The 22,304-nt window shown below is 37.5% G+C and overlaps 2 protein-coding genes across 3 annotated transcripts in view; one reads left to right on the forward strand and one right to left on the reverse strand.

The window, feature by feature from the left end:
* LOC146479442 (transmembrane 7 superfamily member 3-like) lies at positions 1-14,417 on the forward strand. The gene is made up of 12 exons (XM_085111090.1): positions 1-176; positions 1,992-2,309; positions 3,280-3,400; positions 4,647-4,851; positions 5,455-5,617; positions 6,594-6,680; positions 6,988-7,068; positions 7,514-7,666; positions 9,598-9,698; positions 10,497-10,545; positions 10,771-10,890; positions 12,429-14,417. Exons 1-12 carry the CDS (start codon positions 104-106, stop codon positions 12,641-12,643), a joined length of 1,686 nt encoding a protein of 561 aa, XP_084967216.1. The 5' UTR covers positions 1-103; the 3' UTR covers positions 12,644-14,417.
* Positions 14,390-22,304, reverse strand: part of LOC146479443 (acyl-CoA synthetase short-chain family member 3, mitochondrial-like) — a 17,335-nt gene continuing 9,420 nt past the window's right edge. The window contains exons 10-19 of one of the 2 annotated variants that reach the window (XM_085111088.1): positions 22,244-22,284; positions 20,175-20,278; positions 19,630-19,725; positions 19,340-19,403; positions 18,559-18,640; positions 17,864-17,986; positions 17,317-17,416; positions 16,576-16,688; positions 16,290-16,352; positions 14,390-15,545 (exon numbers count right to left, since the gene is read on the reverse strand). In XM_085111088.1, the coding sequence (XP_084967214.1) occupies positions 15,453-15,545; positions 16,290-16,352; positions 16,576-16,688; positions 17,317-17,416; positions 17,864-17,986; positions 18,559-18,640; positions 19,340-19,403; positions 19,630-19,725; positions 20,175-20,278; positions 22,244-22,284 (879 nt within the window). In that variant the 3' untranslated portion in view covers positions 14,390-15,452. Of the gene's footprint in view, positions 15,546-16,289; positions 16,353-16,575; positions 16,733-17,217; positions 17,417-17,863; positions 17,987-18,558; positions 18,641-19,339; positions 19,404-19,629; positions 19,726-20,174; positions 20,279-22,243; positions 22,285-22,304 lie in introns of those variants that run through there. The other variant, XR_014864958.1, reaches the window with a different exon arrangement.

Consider the following 22,304-nt stretch of genomic DNA (forward strand, 5'->3'; position numbering starts at 1 on the left):
GGTGCATTTAGAAGACAGCAAAATGGCGGAAGGCTATCACTTTTTCAGTTTCGCGTGATGATCATGACTTGTTTCGTGTATTAGAATTTCAAAGGTGACCTTGATGCCACAAGAAAAGAAGGCTCTTTTAATATTTATCTTGCAAACAGTACGTTTTGTTACGCAAAATGTCTCTGGTAGGTGCCTCTCAGTCATGTAATTTTACGATTTTTTGTGTGGATTCGCGTCTGCCACTAGTACTGCCTTGCTCATGCATGCCTACATAAGCTTATTAAAATATTATGCTTTCTTTTCGCAACTGCTTAAGTTGGGTACTAACTGCGAGGATCTTTCTTCTATTTGATCTTTCATCTGCAGTTCAAAATATATGGTTTATATCATATTTTATTCGTCCTTCACGGGTATATTTAATACGAACTCACAAAATGACCAGCTCCCAGTTGGCTTGCTAGCTCAGTTGGTGGAACCCTGCACTGATCCCGTTCAAGCCTGAATTTTTTTTCAGGCTTTCCTTTCACAACTGCTTAAGTTGCGTACTAACTGCCAGGATCTTTCTTATATTGTAAATTTTTTGTTAGTGGATTCATGGTCTTCTTTAAATGGACCCGGTGTACACTGTATCTCATTACTGCTGTACGTGATGTTTTTGCGCGCAAGCTGGTCGGGAATTTTTACGTGGTGTATTTGTTTTGAGACATGGCTCACTTTAATTGAACAGTGTGTTATACCTATTTTTTCTTGTACCACTAATGAATTGTTTCAACAGCTGGTAGCATAAATTGCCATTCTGTATGTTGCTATTTTTTGTAATAATCGGGCAGTTTTGATATAAAAATTGACTAAAAAAGTCACCTAGGAGACTTTTCCACTAGCATCTTCAATTAGCCACAAATCACCAAAGTGGAATGAAAGAGTTTGTGTGGCGTTAAAATTCGATAAAAAATTAAGCAACAATCTTCCCTCAAAAACCTACAGTAATGACAATTCAGTCTGAAAGAGCTCACCCAGTATGTTTGGTGTGTTTTCATTGCTTATTGGAGCTCCTGAAAGCCGTTTTGAGCAAGTCCATCAAAGGGGGGGGGGGAGGGATTGGCACTACTGGATCTGACTGATCCATAACTGTGGTATTTTTAAACACATTTGACTTACATGTACAATATATTTTTTAAGCATACAGCAATGCAAACTGCAACAATTTTTTTGAGCTGGGACATAAAACTAGTAATAATTTATTATGTTGTGTCAGATATCAATCCTCCAAGTTGTAACCATGGTGACTAACTTGTTTTCTTGGCAACCTGACAGTTGCCAAACTTGCTATATCTAACCTAAAGAATTAGTTGCTATATAACCACTGATGAAGACATTAAGTTGGAGGGTTGCACAATCCACGTTTCGAGATATTTGACAGTAATGCACTGTGAAAATTATCACGTAAACATGTGTAGCCTTTTACTTTCTGTGGCATTGATATAATTTAAGATTGAATAGATCATTCACTCATCCTTTGTAGTCGCTCAAAAGTAAGTTACCAGTTGCTGTACTCGTTTCTTACAAGACATGATTATTTCTTTCCATTTTCAACTCCAACAAGGTGTATCTTAATTAAGAGGCGAAAAATAAGGCTTTAAAATTTATTACTGGTCTATGTGGGGCACCAAAATCTATATTTACACAATCTCAACCAATAACTGATTGAGATTATTTTGTGGTTCATACACTGAAGTTAGCCATTTACACCGTATGCAATGGTTAGTTTTTTCAGCCAGGAAAAGAGTTCTGTACTAACAGTTTTTTAAAGCTCTCAGAAGAAGGGTTTTGCATCTCTCAATATGAGATGCAACTCTGGTCTTGTAAGAGGGTGGTAACTTAGTTTTGAAAAAAGAAACTTACTTTTGAGTCTGTACTGTATGTCAGTACCACAGGCTGCTTTTTCCTCTTCTGGTTGGTTTGTCCAATCTTGACGCAATGATTGTTGTTTATATTTTCAGTTCAAGCAGAAACCTTCAAGCTACTACCAAACAGAGGTGAAAGGGAGACTCTTCAACCATTTGAAAATTTGGAATTAACCTTTGAAAAAGCTGAGAAAAAGTGGAGATTTGCAATTTTTCAAGTGCATGCACAGAAAAACAATGTAACATTATCTCTAAGTCCAAACTATAGCTATGGAATGTCAGTCACGGGAGCAAATGTTGGAGTACTGTTTCCTTTCCCAATTGAGGAGCAACCTTACCCTTTCTATTTGAAGTCAGAAAATAAGTACAGCAGTTATCAGATTGATGTGATAGGAGTACCATATGAAGATGAAGGTGAGTCCACAAAAAAATTAAAAGTGACACAGTTTTATCCATCAAGCAAGATCTGAATTTCACCATACAAATAATTGGTGGCGTGAAATTCAGATCTTATTTTTTTTCTAATAAACAGCAAAACAGAATTACTGATTTACTTGTAGTTCATTTATTTTAACAGCAGAGGTTTTGGTATAATCCCTCATGAATAATCAGACTTAAAAAAAATTGAAAATGATGACATGGAGTCATCAAGACCAAATTTCTAATTTCTAAGTTCCTTTGCTGACCTACTTGTACTGAGCATGAAAATTGGTTCTCCTATTTTTCCCCATATAAGCATTTCTGGTAGGAATGGTCAGCAGTACATCAGGTCTATAAATTGCTGATATTAATTTTATCACTCAGCAAAAGTTGAATTAACCTGTCAATGTCACAAAAACTTTGATAATTCGAACAAATCACTCTTAATATTCTACAAATCAGTGTTTGTCAAATTACTCTTAAAAGTATATTTCTGTAACGGCAGTCACTTCGAACTTCAAAAGTGATGAGCCAATTTTCTCTGTAAATAAATTATATCAATAAAATAGTGATAATAATATTACTATACATGTGTAGGAAATGAGCCTAGTGAATAAAATGATAGGTGTATTTTCAGTGAGTACACAGGCTAATTTGGCCTGCAGCTGCAGCCCAAATTTTCTTTTTCTGAGTATGCCTTTGTCACTGACTGAAAAATTCATCTGTCAATAATATTATATTCAAACTTGTTGGTCAAGCCTTTGCCAAAGGACTCAAAAGCTTGTATGCTTAAATTTATGTGTGGATCCTGATAGCTACATGTAATTTTGTTTTCTAAACTTCAAATGACAGGCTAGGATCCTAGAGAAAACAAATTATTTATTTTCCCTAATCAGCATTCGTTTTTAGACTGAAAAGTAGCAGTTGTGTTGATGTTTTGTTGTACTTGTCTTTTCTTTTTCAGTTCCATTTCCAGGTGCTTGCTGTCTTACCTGTAACATGGAATTTGATCCAAATATTGCTATTTCCTATGATTCTGTTGAAACTAGAGTAACTTTTGCATTTGCCAATGTGTACTATAAAAGGTGTGTTTCTTTAAAACTTTTCAATGGCGTAATGAAACAGATGGGATTTCCAGTATAAAGCCTTTCAAGAGATTATTTCTGAGTACACTGAACACGTGCTATAATTAACAATAATATTTATTATTCCATGAGCTTGTGTTGTATATGAGATGATAGATACATTTAGCCATCGAAGGCGTAGTGGCAAGTTGACTGTAATCATCTCATATCCAACAAGCAATTATTGAATTGCTGATTTTGGTTTGCAAGAACAACCAGAAGACAATGTAATGGTGGCTATTTCTTGGGCATGGTATAAAGGCTCTTAACATACCTCAGTGACTGACTATCATGTAAGGCGCAATCTGATTGGCTACACAGATGCCGTCTATCGATCAACAAACCGCAGTTTGTCAGAGCGCGTGCGATTTAGCATGCATCATTTCACAAATATATCAAAATTTATGAAATAAAAAGATTTTTTTGCTTCATAGATTGATCACTGAGGTATGCTAAAACAATTAGACGGCTCGCTCTCGGTTTCTATCGCCTTTAGAAACCAGCTGATAGAAACCTCCAGCTCGACGTCTAATTGTTAAATATACCATGGCCACTAAGCCAATCAAGTCCCTGGAATTGCATTATACTAATGCACAAGACACTTTGCTCTATGTTGTTATCCTGAGCTGGGTTGTTCAAAAGCCAATTAATGCTTATCCACGATTAAAAAATTAAAACCAAGGTTTTTATCTCACTCACTAAAATGTTTTTAAAGGCTGATTTAAAGCTAATGGTAGACAAAACCAAGGGACAAAAATGTGGAATTTGAATGAAAGTTTTGAAATTTACATGTCAGTTTTGATCAATGCCAGCAAGATATCAGAGTTCCTGTAGAAATTCCTCTCATGTTTATTAAGGGCAAAAAGCTATGCCTTCTTTCTTTACATTACAGCATTAAGTATTTCAAAAAATTGTTTTGTGAGTATTTTGAATTTTTTTTTTTTTTAGCTAATGCATCTTTCAGAAAGATTCCATGGAAATCTTCAAGATTCCATTCAAATGCCGGACATTACAAAGAGGAATTTAAATGTTCATTTCATTCTTAGAAATATTGATCATGCGTGATGTAGACTGACTGTAATACAATGTAGCCCTTGATGCGGCCAGTCCTGCTGTCAGTACCATGTTTCCTTTTGCAGGTTTTACTGCAGTTTTTTTCAGTCCTCAAGGACTGGAGCCAGATTTAATTTTTTTTCTAAATTTTCAGATCCCCACGAGATAAGCCTAGTAAGGCTCCCCCATGTGACGGCAACACAATAAAGGGTAAACATGATAGTGACCCTGAGCATTTTCGTCTGGAGTATGAAGTTTACCTAATGTTCCTTCCCGAGGGAGATGAATCTGAGGAATCATTCTTTAAGAGTGTGGAAAAAATGGCTTATCCTGATAGAATTAAATACCATGGAACGAAGGTAACTTAAGAATGATAGTTAACCATTTAAACCCTCACATCAACATACACATTCTTCTTACTATTCTGCTCATCTTCCTTTTGGAACTAGTTAGGAGTATTTGTTTAAACGTTAAGACCTTTTGTCTTTGGTGATCTTTTCCTTTTTTCTCATAAGCTGAATACTTGACCAGGTTGTGATCTTGTGAGAAGACATTGCGTGCTTCTCACTATTTAGGCTTGAAGGGTTAAAACACAAAGGGTCAAATTCAAAATTAGGCTCAATTTTCAGTTAACACATGACCTTGTTATTGACACTTGCCACAGTATGTGTATTCTGTTTTTCTTTCTATCCTTTGTTTTTATTGTTGTATTTTGTATTTTTGTCTAGTTGGAATTGATCTTAGTGGATAAGCTAAACTAAACCCTGTAAGCTAAAAAAATAGAAGCATCCTAAATATTTAAAGATTCTCCCCCTCCCCCACTTTCCAAAAAAAGCAAATCACATCCCTGCTTCCTGCTTCCCTTGGGGGCTTAAAATTAATTATTATAGAACTTTCTCAGTATGTACGTTGAGTTTTGGTACAACATTTTCATTGAAAGTGGTTTTTTTTGTTCTTTGAAGGTAAGCACTCTTAAAGCGCCAAAAGTTCCATTATTGAGGTTTCTCACTCATCCAGCGGGACAGGGTGTTGTTTACAATGTGATAGTTCGGGACCCAAATAATCAAATGGAGGCTGCATATTCACCAGCAGTCAGCTATGGTTGTCATGATTGCCAAGAAAAGAGTGAGTACCCTGTTATATAACTCACCAACTAAGGGAATGGTCATAATAAGTTTGTTTGAAGAGGACCCACCTTGTCTGGAGTAGGGGGGTTATCGAAGACACCACCTATCTCATGAACATTACCGACAAAATTTTATTGTTTTAAAATTTGAGTTGATGCAAATATTCAATTATCAAGAGTCAACATTGCTAAATAAACAAGAAAAGTGAGGTTTGAATCTCATTTTCATTTTTTACTGGTGGATAAAGAGGGTGGCTATGCAATAAAGATACTATCTTTTAAGGTTTGGGGTAGAGACCACAATCTACAGTATTTTGTGGTTTGGTGGGTACTGTGCGAGTATAATAGTTTTGACCACTTCCCTAACACCTTATTTATATGACAGATATGCGTGGTAACAGTACATGTAACTCCTTTAATGGGTATTTTATGAATTCTCTCTAATATGGCTGTCTCTGTAAGAAGAACACCAAACTCTTAGTTTCTGAAGTGGACCCTTGGTGTGTTATTGATCACATTTTATTGCTTTTTTGGCAAGTCTATTAATTTTTAGAAAGAATTGTTAGTCAAATTTGACCATGATATAAGAGGTACAAGCAATCGTATTGTTAGTGACTGCATTATAAGTAGTGTAAGTGTATGTAATCACATTGTAAATAGCATAAGTAATAGTATCTCGAGTGAAACTACATTGTAAGTATGCCAAATAATTTGAATTGTAAGCAATTTCTGTGTGTATGTGTTGCAATAAATAATAACAATAATAATAATAATAATAATAATAATAATAATAGTAATAGTAATAGTAATAATAATAATAATAATAATAATAATAATGATAATAATAATAATAATAGTCTTTATTTAAGTGTCAATTTATCCAGTACTGTGGTACTAACTAGGGACACGATATAACAGAAAAGAAAACAAACAAAAGAAAGTTTAAAATATTTTTCACATGTTTGCGTTTTCCAGTTGCTGTAGTTGATGCTGTATTCGCCGTAATTGGAAGCATCTGTGGACTCATCTTTTGTTTCTTTGGGTTTCGTCTCTTCAAATTTAGTAAGTAACAAATGTTGTTGCAACTGGTTTTCACCATGCTTTTCTGTAAGGCTTTAAAGCAATAATTAATATTATTGCAATTAAAATATCTTGTGCCCCTCTCTTTAATAAATCCCACCTGTCTCTCAAACAACCCTCTCTCATATGCCCCCAGTTTGGAGGTCAGAGTTTTCAATAAGCTCCCCATCATTCTATAAAGTCACATGACCCACTTATTTTGAGGTCACAAAGCCCCCTAGGGGCTTAATAGTTAAAAAGGCTAGCTTTTGCAGTATTATGATCAACCTTACTCCTTTTGTTCTTTCAGCATTGTTTTTTGGAGGGCTTGTGAATTTTGCCATTGTGTTGTTCATTATCATCTCTGCTAACAGTGCCATGAGCCATTCAGGTAAAACTACATTGTATTACAGACAGTATACCTGTCCTCAGATTAAGTAAGTCTACATTGCCACTGTAGAGGTGTTTGGTATTTTAACAGCTTTTTCAAAATGACACGATTAGTTGCCAACTGGGTTGCACTCTCTTGTTGCTGTAAACCTACTTGGCAATTCCACAGTGCTACAGATTTAATCCACATTGTTAAGTCTGAGAAACTCACCTAAAGTCATGTATGAAAAGCTCAAACTTTTCAGGCTCATTTTCAGGCAAATCAGTTTTAGCAGAAAATATTTCAGTCTTGCAGAACACTGAGTTAATTACATTAATTACCTCGACAATGGCTTCACTTTGCCACTGAAACAATGTTGTTGTTGTCAGTTTTCACTTGTCTTTGCATAATAGTCAGTCATTATTGTTAAGTATGGTTTTTCCAATAAATTCATTAAATTTTTTAGGTTGTATGCTGATCAGTGCTGGACTCGGCATATTGTTTGGAGCATTGATATTTGCGCTGTGGTGGTTCACAGAATGGACAAGATTGTGTCTCCTCATTGATGCGCTCCTTCTTGGCTTCCTGGTTGGAGCAACTCTGATGTTTACTCCATTTGGTTAGCAATTTTATATCACACTTTTGATTGTTTCAACCTCCATCAGCCAAAACTCACAAGATTCAAGTAGAAGAAGCCGTAATGTAGCCATGAAAAACCTCAGGCTCGTCAATAAACCAGGCAGCTCTATTGGACTGTGTACATGTACCTTTAAAATTATAGCCTCAAGTGTTTGTATTCTTTTTCTGTTAAAAATTGAGCTGGTTATGAGATCTCTTTCAGACAGGGAATTCACCAGTCGCCGGCTCTTAGCAATATCCAGAGGTTTCATATTTAATGTTTTGGACAGGCGGGTGGGAGATGATTTGTAGCTGGGCAAGATCGTTAACTTGGATAGCCTAAGTTATTTTATGGAAAAGTTCGGTTGACATGTTTAAAGAAACGGGGCAAAATCGTGTTCACAGGCAGTCAATTTGCCTGGTACCCTGCCCTTAATCATAATGAAACCCGTGAAGATCCCCAAGGCAGGAAATAGATTCACATTATCAGGGACTGTTAATTTGCATAAAACAATCATAAGGTTTAACAGATTTAGTTAGCATAATACTTATGATCTAATTTTTGTTTTATAGTTTCCCTTTTAATACTATATATATTGTTTAATTGATACCATTTGTAAAGCGCATTTGAAAACTTTAGTTGAATTTGCGCTATAGAAATTATTATAATAATAATAATTTTTATTATTATTAATATTATTATTATAATTATTATTATTATTAAGGTAAGTGGAGGTTTTATCCTCTGGAATGGTTGCATTAAAACTCTGCTTGCCTTATAACTACTGTTTTATTCACCCTCACGCAGGCTAGATTAGACAGTGAACTAGTTGGTGATCAGTAGATTATACAATTGAAGGGCAACACATATTATTTTGGTAGATGAATTTTTGAGTCAGTAACACAGGCATACTCGGAAAAAGATAAATGGGCATTCTCCCAACAGGAGATATGTGCATAAATCAAACTTCGAAATTCAAATCCTAGCAGAATTTTGACAACAAATGAACAAAACCAAGATTTCAAGTGACAGTTATATTTCGGTATAAACTATACCATCATCAGACTAAAATTGCATACAAAATTAGGAGCTTAAATAGTTACACAAGGTATACTCAAGAGAACAGGCAGAGTTCCCTGCTGGATTTTAATCCTTTGTTTGTTTGTTTGTTGCCTGTTCTCTTGAGCATACCTTGTGTAACTATTTAATAAGCTCCTAATTTTGTATGCATTTTTAGTCTTATGATGGTATAGTTTATACCGAAATATAACTGTCACTTGAGATCTTGGTTTTGTTCATTTGTTATCAAAATTTAAAGACACAATGAATCTACTCAATCTATCGTTTATCTTATATTTCCTGAAATTATCATCAGGTTCTGGCTTTTCAAATCCTAGCAGTATATAGGATTTTTGTTGCAAGTACCTGCATGTAGTTTAATGACCTTAGCTCTCACAAGTCTCCTGTAGCTCAATGGTAGAGCATCTGAACTTGTAATCAGAAGGGCATAGGTTTAACTCCTGTTCCTTTTTTCGAGTATGCCTGTGTCACTCACTGAACAATAGGTCATTCTCATTATTTTATTTACCAGGCTAAAAATATACCATCACATTTATTCCCTGTTTTATTCTGTGTTTAATGTATGACTACAATGCAAAATGATGTGACCCTCCACGCATTCTGTGGTCTACAACAATGATATTGATCTTTGCCGATAAAACATACAAGCACTCTTTTCCGTTTAGTACTAGCAGCTGTTATAAGAGAAAACAATTCTTCACCTCACTTCTTGACCTAACTTCAAAAAAAAATGTACGGCAGTCAGTCAGAGAAATTAACATTGAGATGATGGGACCAAAAGGGTTTTAATCATTTCAAACTTTCCCTCATCAGTAACAGTCAATATCTTATTTGGTTTGTATAATTTTCAGGTGATCTGGAAATATTCCACACAAATGAGTTTGACTATGGTTCTGTGCTGTGTGCCTTCACCATTGTTGTTCCAGTGATTCTTGTCCTTTGGCCTCGTGTGGTAAGATTTCTACTGCTGTTCCATTACTTTTCATAGACTCCCAGGAAATAATGCACTCTATGAATACCATTACGGCATGTGCCTTCCTTTTAGTTCGTAGTTGTATGCCAGGTTTTAAATTACAGTGAATTTATTGCTTGCTGTTTTGAAATTATGCAAATTTGTGGCATGAAGCCAAAATTATCTACAGTCGACTCCCGATAACTCGAACCTTCAAGGGAAATTGAAAAAGGTTCGATTTATCAGGAGTTCGAGTTATCGAGGGTAAAATTATATAGAAAATGACGTGAAAGGAAAGGAAAATTGGTTCGAGTTAGCGAGGGTTCGAGTTATCGGGAGTCGACTGTACGTTCTTGGTAATTGCTACACTGTATCTTTGAAAATATTATGTCAATTAAATGGTCATTCAAACAGACAAAACTCAAACAAAACCTGTTTGACTTTCTTCTTTTCTTTTTTTACCTTCACTCACTTACTGAGTGGTAAGTCTACATACTTAAGAGTTATAAACGTCCAAGTTCTGTCCAAGCAGTCACCCACCCCTTCTCATCACTACTATCACCACCCTACCCTTCTTCCCTCCTTCCCACCGTCCTCCCTCCCCCTACCACCCTCCCTTTCGAAAAGATATCAAATAAAGATATATAATTATGGTTGAAGTCCTGTCTACTACAATGATGTTGTTTTCTTGGAAAAGAAACTTTGCCGGGCACATTTTGTCACTTGACCCAGGAGTATACTGAAGTAGGTTACAGTGCACAACTAAGAGATGATTTCAAAATGTTCTTTTTATTGCAGCTTTGTATTGCCTATACTTCCATTGTCTCTTCCTATGGTTTTGTAGTGGGTAAGTAAACAATTCTTGAGAATGTTGCATATTCAGTGAGTGAAACAGGCATACTCAATAAAAGGAAATCCGAGTGCTCCCATCAGGAGTTGAACCAGGCTTAAAATATACCATCACATTAATTTATTCCATTAAACGATTCTTACAGGTGAAATCTGATCTAGCTTGACAGGTATCTTTCTATTCAGATGCAAAACTAACATAAAATGCTCTTTATTTTTTCAGGTATTGATTGTTTCTTACACACAAGCATTTCTTTCATCGTGGTTGATGTCGTACTTCATGCTACCAAGCCACAGTTTCACAGCGATCAAATAATTGTTACCAGACCTTTCCAGCAAAATGGTTAGTACCACTGCTGTAATAGTGTTGTTCAAGGACTATCAGCCCCAATAGTGACCAGATCCTTATTTCTCCTTACAATAACGCTACTTGAACAAGCAAACAGGTAAGGAGAAATAAGGCTCTGATCACCAAAGACAAAAAGTCACTTTTAACAAATTCTCTTATTAGGCATCAATTATTTTCTATTTCTTTGATTCTGGGAGAAGGATTTCAATGGCGAGGTCATTTTGAGTTAAACGCTCATTTGAGTTTAACAAATTCTTAAAAACTTGCTCATTTTTGTTACCCCTGTAAAATCCCGTCAGATAGCTAGAATTTATATGGTTTGGGGGAACGGCGTCTCAACATTAGAGACATTTGTATGGATTTGGAACAATGTTTCAAAGTTCATAACTTGGTTGTTATTCAACTAAACAACACCAAACTTGATCAAATGACTAATCTTAAAGTGATCTTTCATATGGTGGTGTCAATAAATTGGATAAAATTTGAAACTCGATCCATTCTAAGCCAAAGGGTCGCCCCATACCAGTCTTTTTTTTTTTCAAATCAGTCTGACACCAGTGCTATATTAACTGATATTTGGCATTTTAGTCGATATCAATAGCGATATTTTGACGTCATCATCCAGACCTTTTCTGTGTTGTTATCACTTACACTCTAAAAACATTCTTAATCAAAAAACACACAGCCCTAGCAAAAGTGTTTGAACTTTAATTTTGTGACACTTCCTTAAAGCTCAGTGCAACAGGCTTACAGCGCTTACACAAACGGAAAAATATTGGTTTTGGGCACAAAAACAGCCTTCAAATGTTCAAGTGAGCGGTCACGTGAACAGTATCGAAACATCGGGTAGTTCTTGCAAGTATCGATATTTTTCAAGGTAATATCGAGTATTTGGTGTCGGTATCGGGCACGTAATTGACTTGAATGATCTTTATTAGGGCTCCAAGAAGGCTTTTCAGTCCTATTTTACACAGATGAATTAGTCATTGTCTACAATAGGAAAAATACCTATCAATCCTAATTTACAAATGTATATCAAATATTATCTACAATAAAAAGGGCGTTCAGTCCTAATTTGCAAATAATAATCATCGTGCAATGATACAATTAACTATTTGAAAAATATAATTGGAAAAGATAATCTTTCAATTTTCTCTTAAACATTGATAGGTTATTACAATCAGTGATAGCAGTCGGCAATGAGTTCCACATAGTTACTGATCGGTACAGTTAAGATCGCTGCCCCGCAGCAGATTTGTATCCTGGAATATCTAATTTGTTCTTATTTCTAGTATTTCGATCGTTCACAGTAGCCCTAGTGACAAAGCGGGAACAGAGATATCGAGGCGCTAGTCCCTTAACACATTTAAACGTGAGAATGCCAACAGTATATTTCAGCATACTACTAAGAGGAAGTCAATTTAAGTCCCTCAGGACAGGTGTTATGTGTTCGTACCCTGACTAGCCGATACATCTATCACTGGAACAAGTGTATCCCACTGACATTTGATTCGTCAATTTGATCTCCTTAGACTACATACTGTCAGCTACGTGGCTGGTGCTAGCAGGTCTTGGTGTCGCTGTTCAGACTGTGTTTTTCAGAAACAAGGCATTTCCAAAGAGTGGCTTTATTGAGCAAAAGAGAATACGCAAGTACTTTATAAGCAAGAACAAGAGTACAGAGGCTACGCCGATTTTAATCAACAGTGATCAGCACGGGGCATATGGAACCAATAACATTTGCTGAAAAATGGGTTGCTGGTGAAAAGCAAGTAACCATAATTGGAATTAAACTTATCGAAACATTAATAATTCATGAAGAGAAACAAAGGAAATCGTTAGACCGTGAAGTTGGTGATTTTTTTGCTTTTAATTTCTCCAAGAATTATTAATGGTTTGAGAAGCTGTATCAACAGTCAAAAGAGTATTTCATCCGATTCCAAACACCTCGAAGTTGGTTTAAAAAACTCTTCTGCGCCTCGTTTTTTCAAACCATTTCTCCGTGTTTGCAAATCGGATGAAACACTTCCTTGTTTTTGATAGATTACATGATGTATCAACGGCCATACCTTTAACACCGCTGAGAACTTTCTTTTGACTGAGTGTTACTGCAGCCAGTCTTACTTTTCTCACAGCAAATCTCAGTTATTTTTAAGAAAGCAAGTAGAATGATTGAAGTCATATGATGTCCCATACGACTTTGCCGACATAATGATATTTAGATTTAGATTTGGACTCGGCAAATTCATCCCAGTTGAAGCAAAATTGCAGACATACATTTGAGGTAATGCTATTAAACTATTTGACATACTGGAGCCAATGAACCTAGTCTAGCATTTTTGCAATGAAACGGACCAAACGAAGCAAGCCGGAAAGCGTCAACGAAAGGTAATTTAGGGCGTATTTACTCGGCATCTTATACTTCATTAATTCGCGCTAAGATAACGGATCAAGGTCATCGCCTGATGACTCAAAGCTGCGAAGGAGGTTAGAGCAAAGGAAAAAGACTCGATTAACAGAGTGCTATTCCGGTATCGTGACGAATGCACCCTTACCGAAGACCGTCTTGCTGTACCACATCGACATTTGTTCTCCGTCAAAACCAATTATAGTCATTAGGCTTTTCATTTTTCTATTTACGAAGTATAAACCCGTTGATTGTCGGCATACGTTATTTGATATACGGAAAAAAAAGACAATTGTTTGGTCAACGCAGAATAGACATAACTGCATAGCCTGCGTTTGGTGCACTTTTTCGTCTTTTGCCCGCCGCGCGGCAACAGCGAAAAACGCAAAAATCCCACGGAAACGATTGCTACACAAGCTAATAACTGCACTGAATGTAGCTTTTCTTCAGGGAATTGTTTTCCATGTTTTCATTGCTCAAAGAAACAAGAGGTAGCTTTTATTTCTAGCCGTAAATACGAGATGAAGGTAACAAAGATTATTTTCTGGGGGCTGGGGATGGAGATGACTTACCTCCACCAGCTGAGAAGGTCAGTGGTACGGCCACTCGGGAGGGTGGGGAGGGGCAGGGGTTGGGTTTAGGGTGGGGGGGTTACTACTCCGCGTCATGGTACAGACACCGGTCCTCAGTACTGGACCCTGGAACCTTTGGCGCGCAGAAGCACGATCCGTTGGGCTGGGCATAGACGTGACCTACAACCGTGAACAAACCTATTGAGAGACTTTTGTTATACCTTCACATTCCACAGTTAGAATTCTTTTGTCCACAACCCACCCCTCCTCTCTCTTTCTCCCCTCCGCCGCCACACAAAAAGCCTGCTGAAGTTTCTTATTGATTTGGGTAGGCGAAATTTTCTACTATTTTGACCGATTTTCAGTTTCTCCAGGATTTTTGTTTAATTGGACAGAATTTGTACAGCCGATATTGTAGATTGATAAGTAAAAGACTAATGTTTAATTTATAAATAAATATTAAAAATAGTAATAATTTTTTAATAATATAATTGTCACAAGTGGAGACATTAAGTACAACAATAAAGGTTTATTTCAGTCTATATCAGGAGTAATTACATCAAAGAAACGTTAAAGTTTATAGTTTATATATATTAAAATACCTATCCGTGCTGGATTTTTACAACTTGAATACAACACACTGTTAAGGAGGCAGTATCATAGACCTTTTTCATAAATGGAGGCCGATAAATTATTCTTTAGTTTTTATGAAAATTAGCCTTACTAGCCTCGTCAGCATGTGCAAAATACAAAGGAATTTTTACTCTGAAATGAGGTGGGTAGGGCTAATTAACATATATTAAAAATAATAATAAATCGGCCGCCATTTATGGAAATGGACTATGGGAATTAGCCTCTTTTTGTTCAAAAATTGCTAAATTATATTTAAATACTTTGCTTGTTAGTGAATTTTACCTGGATTACTAGTGAGACCCGACAAAATTTAGTGAACTTTTTTAAAGAAATAAAGGGCCTAAATTAGTTATTACCAGTGTTATCAATCAATCAATCAATCAATCAATGTTAATTCATTCAAAATATTATATAGTTAAGCTCTACCCGGCAAATGGCAAAAGTTAATAAAGACGAGTATAGATAATATGCTGTTCATATTTACACACGAGTATCTGATAGTCTAAAAACAATTATTAAGATTGATTCTTGCTGATTTCGATTTGCAAGAACAACCAGAAGACAATTTAATGGGTTATTTTTCGGACATGGTATAATGGCTTATATACCATGGCCGCTAAGCCGATCAAATTCCTGGAATTACATTATACAATGATTCAGTTTTTAATAATGGGAAACATACCATGACTCCAATGGAAATTAGAGAAGCACGCAAGATATGTTATGGTAATAGAACGACTTGACGAGTTAACAAGGTACATGACACTGGTAACTTGTACTATCGGTATTACTCCGTTACCCACTCTTTACACTGAAACATGGCCGAAATTTTCAGCAATGCTCACGGTTCCTATTTTCAGCATATTCTAAATCTGACATTTGATAGTCACTCTACAAAACCCAGCAGTATTTCTCTGCTCTCCTCTGGATAAGTGTTCATCTGTTCAGTGTGGTAATGTACGCTCAATGATGCCTTCCTCGCGCACAATTTCCGTGATATCCTCCAAGATGTGAGGATTCTCCATTGTTGGGGTGATCTACAGAAAGTAGAATGTAGACTTAAAATTCCCAAGGCCACTTAAGTTCGAAAACGGAAAAATATTCTAAAGACTCCAGTCTTCTTTTTTTTACCCTCGTCCCAGTTCACAATAAACGTTCGCGCCAAAACGTGGACTGTTTTACAATCTACAATCAGGATACTAACTGCAAGTATACCACAAGAAATTGCTGCTCAGTTACTGTCATTTGAATTAACAAACTTTAGGATTTCGTCCTCAAGATCAAAAGGTAGAACCACCTTGTACAACATAAACAGCACCAAAGGAAAGTACTGCTCAGCAGCTGTCATTTGAATGGTCACACTTTAGGATTTCATCCACAAGCTCAAAAAGTAAGAACCACCTTGTACAGCATAATAAACAGCACCACAGGAAAGTACTGCTCAGAAGCTTTCATTTGAATGGTCACAAAAGTTAGAACCACTTTGTACAGCATAATAAACAGCACCACAGGAAAGTACTGCTCAGTAGCTTTCATTTGAATGATGACACTTTTGTCACGTTTGAACTACGTCACATGAGTCGACGTTTGGCCATGTCAAGGTCAGGCACTGGCTTACCGATTCCAAAATGGCGGGATTTGCCGTCAGTAAACGTGGACTAGAGTATATTTTGCCCAGCCCATCCCCCCCCCCCCCCCAAAAAAAAAAAAACAAAACAAAACAAAACAACAACAACAACAACCAAACAAGTAACACACAAATGAAATATTAATTTTCTTACCCGATAAGGTTTGCCATGAATAATCTTGGTCAATACACTTCTGACTGTTTTACCGGAACGAGTCTGAAATAAAATCGGGAAGGAAGAACTGTTAAGTTCCAACTTAAAAAAATTGTCATATTTCTCCATATTGTCCATCTTGGATGATTCCCGGTGATAAGGATTCCTGTCCAGAGGAGAGTATTATCATTAATATTCTAGTCGCTTCACTATTCCATCTTCTAGTCGGTCCGTTAAAACGTGTTTACTGTTCCATATTTGTGTGCAGAGAAAGCTCACGACGTACCTTAGGAAGTGAAGGTACGATAACAGCAGTCTTGAAAAACGCAACTGGACCGACAAACTCTCGGACGCTCTTGATCACTTTCTCGATCGCTTCCTTTCTAGAAATGGGTATCGCTGTAAAAAAAAAAACAGAAAAAGTTGAGCAATAAAGAGTATACCTCAGGGTTTTCATTTGAGGCCGGAGGCCGGACGTTTCGTCCGGTCGTTTGCCATTCCAGGCCCGGTACTTTGAGATCAATATTGGCGATTTTTTTTTACTACTGTATTATATATTTTTCTTACTAAGGCATCTCATGAACATACTGACTAGAGGATAACAGAATAATGATAAGCCAACGAAAATTCTGTTGTTGCCATTCTCCCTCCCCCTCCCCCTATCAACTGACCATTTCCATTCAGAAATTTACTTTTTACAGAGAATTTTAGTGAGCGCCAGCATTGCCTAGGAAACTGTTTCCTTGGTTCCAGAAACGCTGGAAATGGCGTTTCTGAGTATTCTATTTTAAAATGCATGTCCCCAGACCCCCTACGTGCTTGCGCCCTCGGCGCTCGCGTGGCGCCTTACGGCGCCAATAACACATTCACGTCCGGTGCTTTCAAAAGTATGTCCGCTACTTTACAAAACCGTTGAAAACCCTGATACCTCAGTGTAAAACAGTAGTAATTCAAAGGGTTTAAACTAGCAATGCCAAAAAAAGATGTGTGGGCCGTCAGCCCAAGTGAGGCATTCAATTTGACTTACTTTTGTCAATGACTATAAACCCAACAGGCACGTGACCCTTGATTGGATCTTCCAGACCGACGCACGCAGCGTCGATCACGAAATCCTCGCGAAACATCGCCTGAAGTTCAAAGAAACAGTTACACGTGTTACTAAATATCACTACGAATTCACAAATAACCAGCTCCCAGTTGGCTTGACAGCTCGGTAGAGTACTGCACCGGCATCGCAGAGGTTACGGGTTCAAATCACGGTCAAGCCTTTTTTTTTTTACTTCCGTACATAACTGCGATGGTCATGGGACATCAGTTAGCTAGCACCCCTCCGCTCCTGTCTCTGTGTTTCATTTTTCGACATAACTGGGTAAATTTTTCAGCGGGGGGAGGGGGAAACTTTTGTCACTTAGAGGAAAGGGGTGAAGTACAAAGCTTTCAGTCCAAAAAGTGCAGCTTCATTGTCCATAACAACTGCAGTGACAAAAACCAAATGTACCGACGTACAAGTGCACCAAATCACCATAGGTTGCGTAACACACGGCCCAAAACAAAACAAAGATTTTCCCTCTCACCTCTTCCAAGGCTTTTGTGGAAATTCTGTGACCCGCGACATTGATGACGTCATCAGAGCGTGCCATGATTGACACAAATCCATCTTCATCCATTACACCGTCATCGCTACTGTCATAATATCCCTGGGAGAAAACAAATAATCTTGGTGAAAATCAATCAAGCGAATTGGCAAAAAAGGATTATGAGAAATAAAAATAATGACATGTAAAGAGGAATGAGGCTTCCATCGCAAAAAAACAATTCGATTGTTTTGTCAGGGAAGCAACTATTCTGCCACATACCCGTTGCTTGGGTCATCGGTTCAGGCTGTGTAAGGGTCAAAAATGTGGGTAGATAATTATGTGTAGGGGAAAAACAATAGTCTCTCTAACAACCCTTTTATTAGGGAGAAGTACGGAAAAGTTGGTTTATAGTAGTAAGCCAATGGACCCCAAAATAAGTTTCCCATGCCTTGGAGAGAGGCAGAAAGAAATCAACAAAGAGAATATTGAACTTCCGGTTTCCTGCTTCAAAAGTATTCAGATTATATTTTTCACAAAACTAGACGAAAAATGGGCATGAAGTCCTAGGAACAGGTTGCGTCCCGAACGTAACAAAGCTGGGTGCCCAATACAAGGACTCTCGTTCCTTCTTTAGTCAGCCTACAGTCTAATCTTCATTATAGATAACCAGGGTTAAAGAAGACACAACTTACAGGGTATTTAGTGAAGTATGTTTGTATAAACCTGTCATCAGCTTTCCACAGTGTTTTCATTGTCCCAGGTGGAAGAGGAAGCCTGGAAACAAAAGCAAATAAGAAAAACGGAAAGAAAACCAAGAGCACAGACACCATAGACATCAACTTCCTTCAGCTTGCAGAACAGGGCGCAGTTGTTGAAAGCCCGATTAAGCTAATCCTGGTTTAACCTGAACTTCGATTCGAGTTTAATTATTCTCAAACTCATTAATAATTCATCAAGCCAAAACAAAGCAAATCACTACCGTGAAGGAGGTTTAGAAATGTGATCTTAATTATCATAAAAGTTTGTGAACTTTTGCTTCGAATTTCTCCAAGAATTATCAATAGTTTGAGAAGCTATATCAAACACTCGAAAGAGGGTTTCCTCCTATTTCCAAACACCTCGAAGTTGGTTAAAAAATCTCGGTTGCGCCTCGTTTTTCCAACCTATATACTTCTTGGTGTTTGGAAATCAGAGGAAACACTCTTCCTCGTGTTTGACATATTACCTAAACAATAAAGATTGATCAAAAAGATTTTTGTCCTTCAGTTTTGACTATGACTTTTCTTCACGTTTAGCTTAAAATTAGCTTTCAAAAACACTTCTAACGAGCGAAATCAGGTGAAAACCTCAGTTAACTTTTAAATTAGAATTAGCATTAATCTGCTTTCGAACAGCCGAACCCAGGTAGATTAGCAGTGCTATTAAACGTCGATCCCGACATACATGCGTGGCGAGTATGGTCAGATCGCTTACTTGACAACCACTTGACCCAGGTCTCCACGGTCAACTTCAGTCGTGTCGTCCTTGATAATTTTAACTGGAAATAAAAAGAATAGTAAAGAAATTAGTATAGAAGCTGGATCTGATGCGAAGGGACGAGATACGTGAACTTGGAAACGTAAAAATATAAGAATTGATTAATGCATCAGATACAATGATCATTTAATTTTCAGCAAGTGTTTTCAAGTACTCAATGTTTTCATTATCACATGAAAAATACACAAATCCTTGATATGTCACGTGACAAGTGAGCAGTGTCGTACCGTTATATCCCGGCACCGCTTTCCCAGTGGTCTCTAAATGCTCATCCATGGGTCGACCCAGCCCTACCGCGTGCGCTGTGATGGCCCAGCCAGTTTCTACAGAAAGAAAAGAGTTAATTTCAAAAAGAATTTCATCATGTCTAGGAAAGCAGGCACTAGGTAAGTTAAAAGGGACAACTGACGCGGGGCACTGGCAGTGACAATGGACGAAGCTATATATTTTTCGACGAGGAAAGCAGTGACTGTTCTCCTTCGAAGACGCAGTTATCCAGCTGATAAGTCGCTATCCAGTGGATAAACTATATCACGTGGAGTGTTCCTTATCCGATGGAAAGCGATTTATCCGCTGGATAAAGTTATCCGCTCTTCCAGTGAACAACTGGGCCCTGGTACATTACACGTAATTATTTTGTTATATCACATTCTTCAAAGAGAAGAAAACGATTTTGTGACAATTCGAATGAAAGAAATTCTAGACTTGTGGAAGCCTTTCAGCTTCAATGCATCGTTTTCTGTTGCAGTAAACAAACCAAGTGTCTCCCTACCAGTCTGCCACCAGTTATCATAAACAGGCGCGCTGATAGCTTTCCTTGTCCATCTCATGGTGTCTTTATCCATGTGTTCTCCAGCCACAAACAAGTCACGAAAACTTTGGAAATAATGACAGCACTTAAATAAGTACATTATCATATGACCCGTAAGGCCTCACACGCACTTTCATAACAAAACAACAAGTACACAACGTCCCCGTACAAGGGCCTTGCGTACAAATACCGCAATATTATACAACTTTCCACAGAACACTCCATATTTCGCATACGAGTTAAACACTACATAATCACCAGTAAATTCTATAAGATCTTCGTAAAAGAAAGATAGACTTCACACGGTCAAACCGCGGCTGCGCAAACGATTTCTTGCTGCTACAGACAACGCAATTTTGTGCCTTTTCGTAAAACGCGTCACTCGCGAAAACGCACCAGTAGAAGCTCTTGCAAACATGACGCATTAACTACATACTGTGTGGATTTTAATGGCGCAGCTTGTGTAGCTGAGAAGTCCGCCCAGTGCCTTCTCGGCTTAAACACCGGTAAGGGGGGAAGGGCGGTGACGGCTGATACTTCAGACCGCAGAAAGGTTTGTTTTTCACAAGTAATTTGAGCCGCGCAGATCGCAAGAGTCCATACAAACACTAAACGACGCAAGAACAATCAATACGATCGAAATGTTTTGATTCTTCTTAAGCATCCTTGCGCTTCTGTTTCAAGTAATACATCAAGACGAGAGAGAGTGTTTCATCCGATTTCCAAAGACCAAGAAGTAGGTTAAAAAAAAAACCCAGGCGCACCGAGTTTATTTTAGCCAACTTCCAGGTGTTTGGAAATCGGATGGAGCACTTTTTCGAGTGTTTGATTTAGGTTCTCCAACTATGTATTGACAATTCTTGGAGAAATTAAAAGCAAAAGTTCACCAAATTTTAAGATAATTTAGGGGCCTCTGCAAACTGTTAACGATAGCTTTTTGGTTGTCGATAACAAAGACTCATCGATGACAAAAATCTCGTGCGGGAATCAAGTTAGTTATCGACTAGTACAAAATGGTGAAAAAATAAAGTAGTCGACAACAAAGTAGTTGCCTTTTTAAAAGGAAAACAACTTTAGTTGTTGATAACAAACGCGGCAGTTTTGTTATCGACAATTCATTTTCTCCCGTCTGTGAGTAAGTCATCGATTACTCAAGTCTATTTTTTTTAAGTTGCCATTTTCTGCACGATGTACCCATGCGCATTACAAGCAAGTTTCCAGGCTCCTTCAAAACATACAGGTTATCGACAACTAAACAATTTCGTGTGTGGAAACGCATTTCCGAACTCTAATAGTTGTCAATTCAGTTAAGTTGTCGATTACAAATAGTCGTCGATAACAACTTTCGTCGTCTGTGAAGGCCCTTAGATCACATTTCACGGTAGTGATTCCCTTTGTTGTCCGCTCTCGATGACTTATTAATAAGTTTGAGAAAGAGTTTGTATGGACTCTTGTCCTTGTACTTGCCTCGCAGTTGAAGTCCAGAGGCCAACATATCCCAAGTATTGGTTCTCAACAATTGCTATTGTTATACCAAAGGGCTTCGTCAATCCAGCCCCAGGCTCAAGACAAAAAGCCGAAAAAGTCAACCTCCAAGTGAATACTGGGGTGCTTACCATTTACGCAAACCACCCGGATGGAAATTTTCGGCATAAATACGAAATGGTTTAGCTTGTCTTAACAGAAGATGGATAACATGCAAAATGTATGAACATCAGCTGTAAATCCCAAAAGGAGTAATAAAACATGAATCACTTTGACCAGAAGCCCATAATTTCAGAAGTACTCCAAATGGAATGATGCGTACCATTTGATTTTCCAACTGGAATTTCCGGGTTTTCCATGTAAATGGTAAGCACCCCTGTTCTCGTCCCCATCTTATCGCACAACAAGCGGAAATGTTCGCACAAGTTAACTGCTTCCTACCAGCCTGTTTCTAGTATTTTCCTTCTCCTATTCTTCCTGACTATAGCTCCAATGCTTCCTAGCTCCTCGCATTCTTAGAGGACTTGAAAATAGTTCAAACTTACTGTGATAGGTCATATTGTTTAATTAGCTCGCAGTTTGGATCCTGTAACACAATTTCACCAA

The sequence above is a fragment of the Pavona decussata genome, unplaced genomic scaffold (genome assembly GCF_977016875.1).
Source record: "Pavona decussata unplaced genomic scaffold, jaPavDecu1.1 SCAFFOLD_59, whole genome shotgun sequence".
Lineage (NCBI taxonomy): Eukaryota > Metazoa > Cnidaria > Anthozoa > Scleractinia > Agariciidae > Pavona > Pavona decussata.

What these genes read in the sequence shown, in the direction of transcription:
- LOC146479442 (XM_085111090.1), top strand. Translation starts at nt 104, where the DNA reads ATGCCACAAGAAAAGAAGGCTCTTTTAATATTTATCTTGCAAACAGTA. An exon ending in TGTTACGCAAAATGTCTCTG is followed by an intron (nt 177 to 1,991) that starts GTAGGTGCCTCT and finishes TTATATTTTCAG; the next exon opens with TTCAAGCAGAAACCTTCAAG. An exon ending in TTGTCCTTTGGCCTCGTGTG is followed by an intron (nt 9,699 to 10,496) that starts GTAAGATTTCTA and finishes TTTTTATTGCAG; the next exon opens with CTTTGTATTGCCTATACTTC.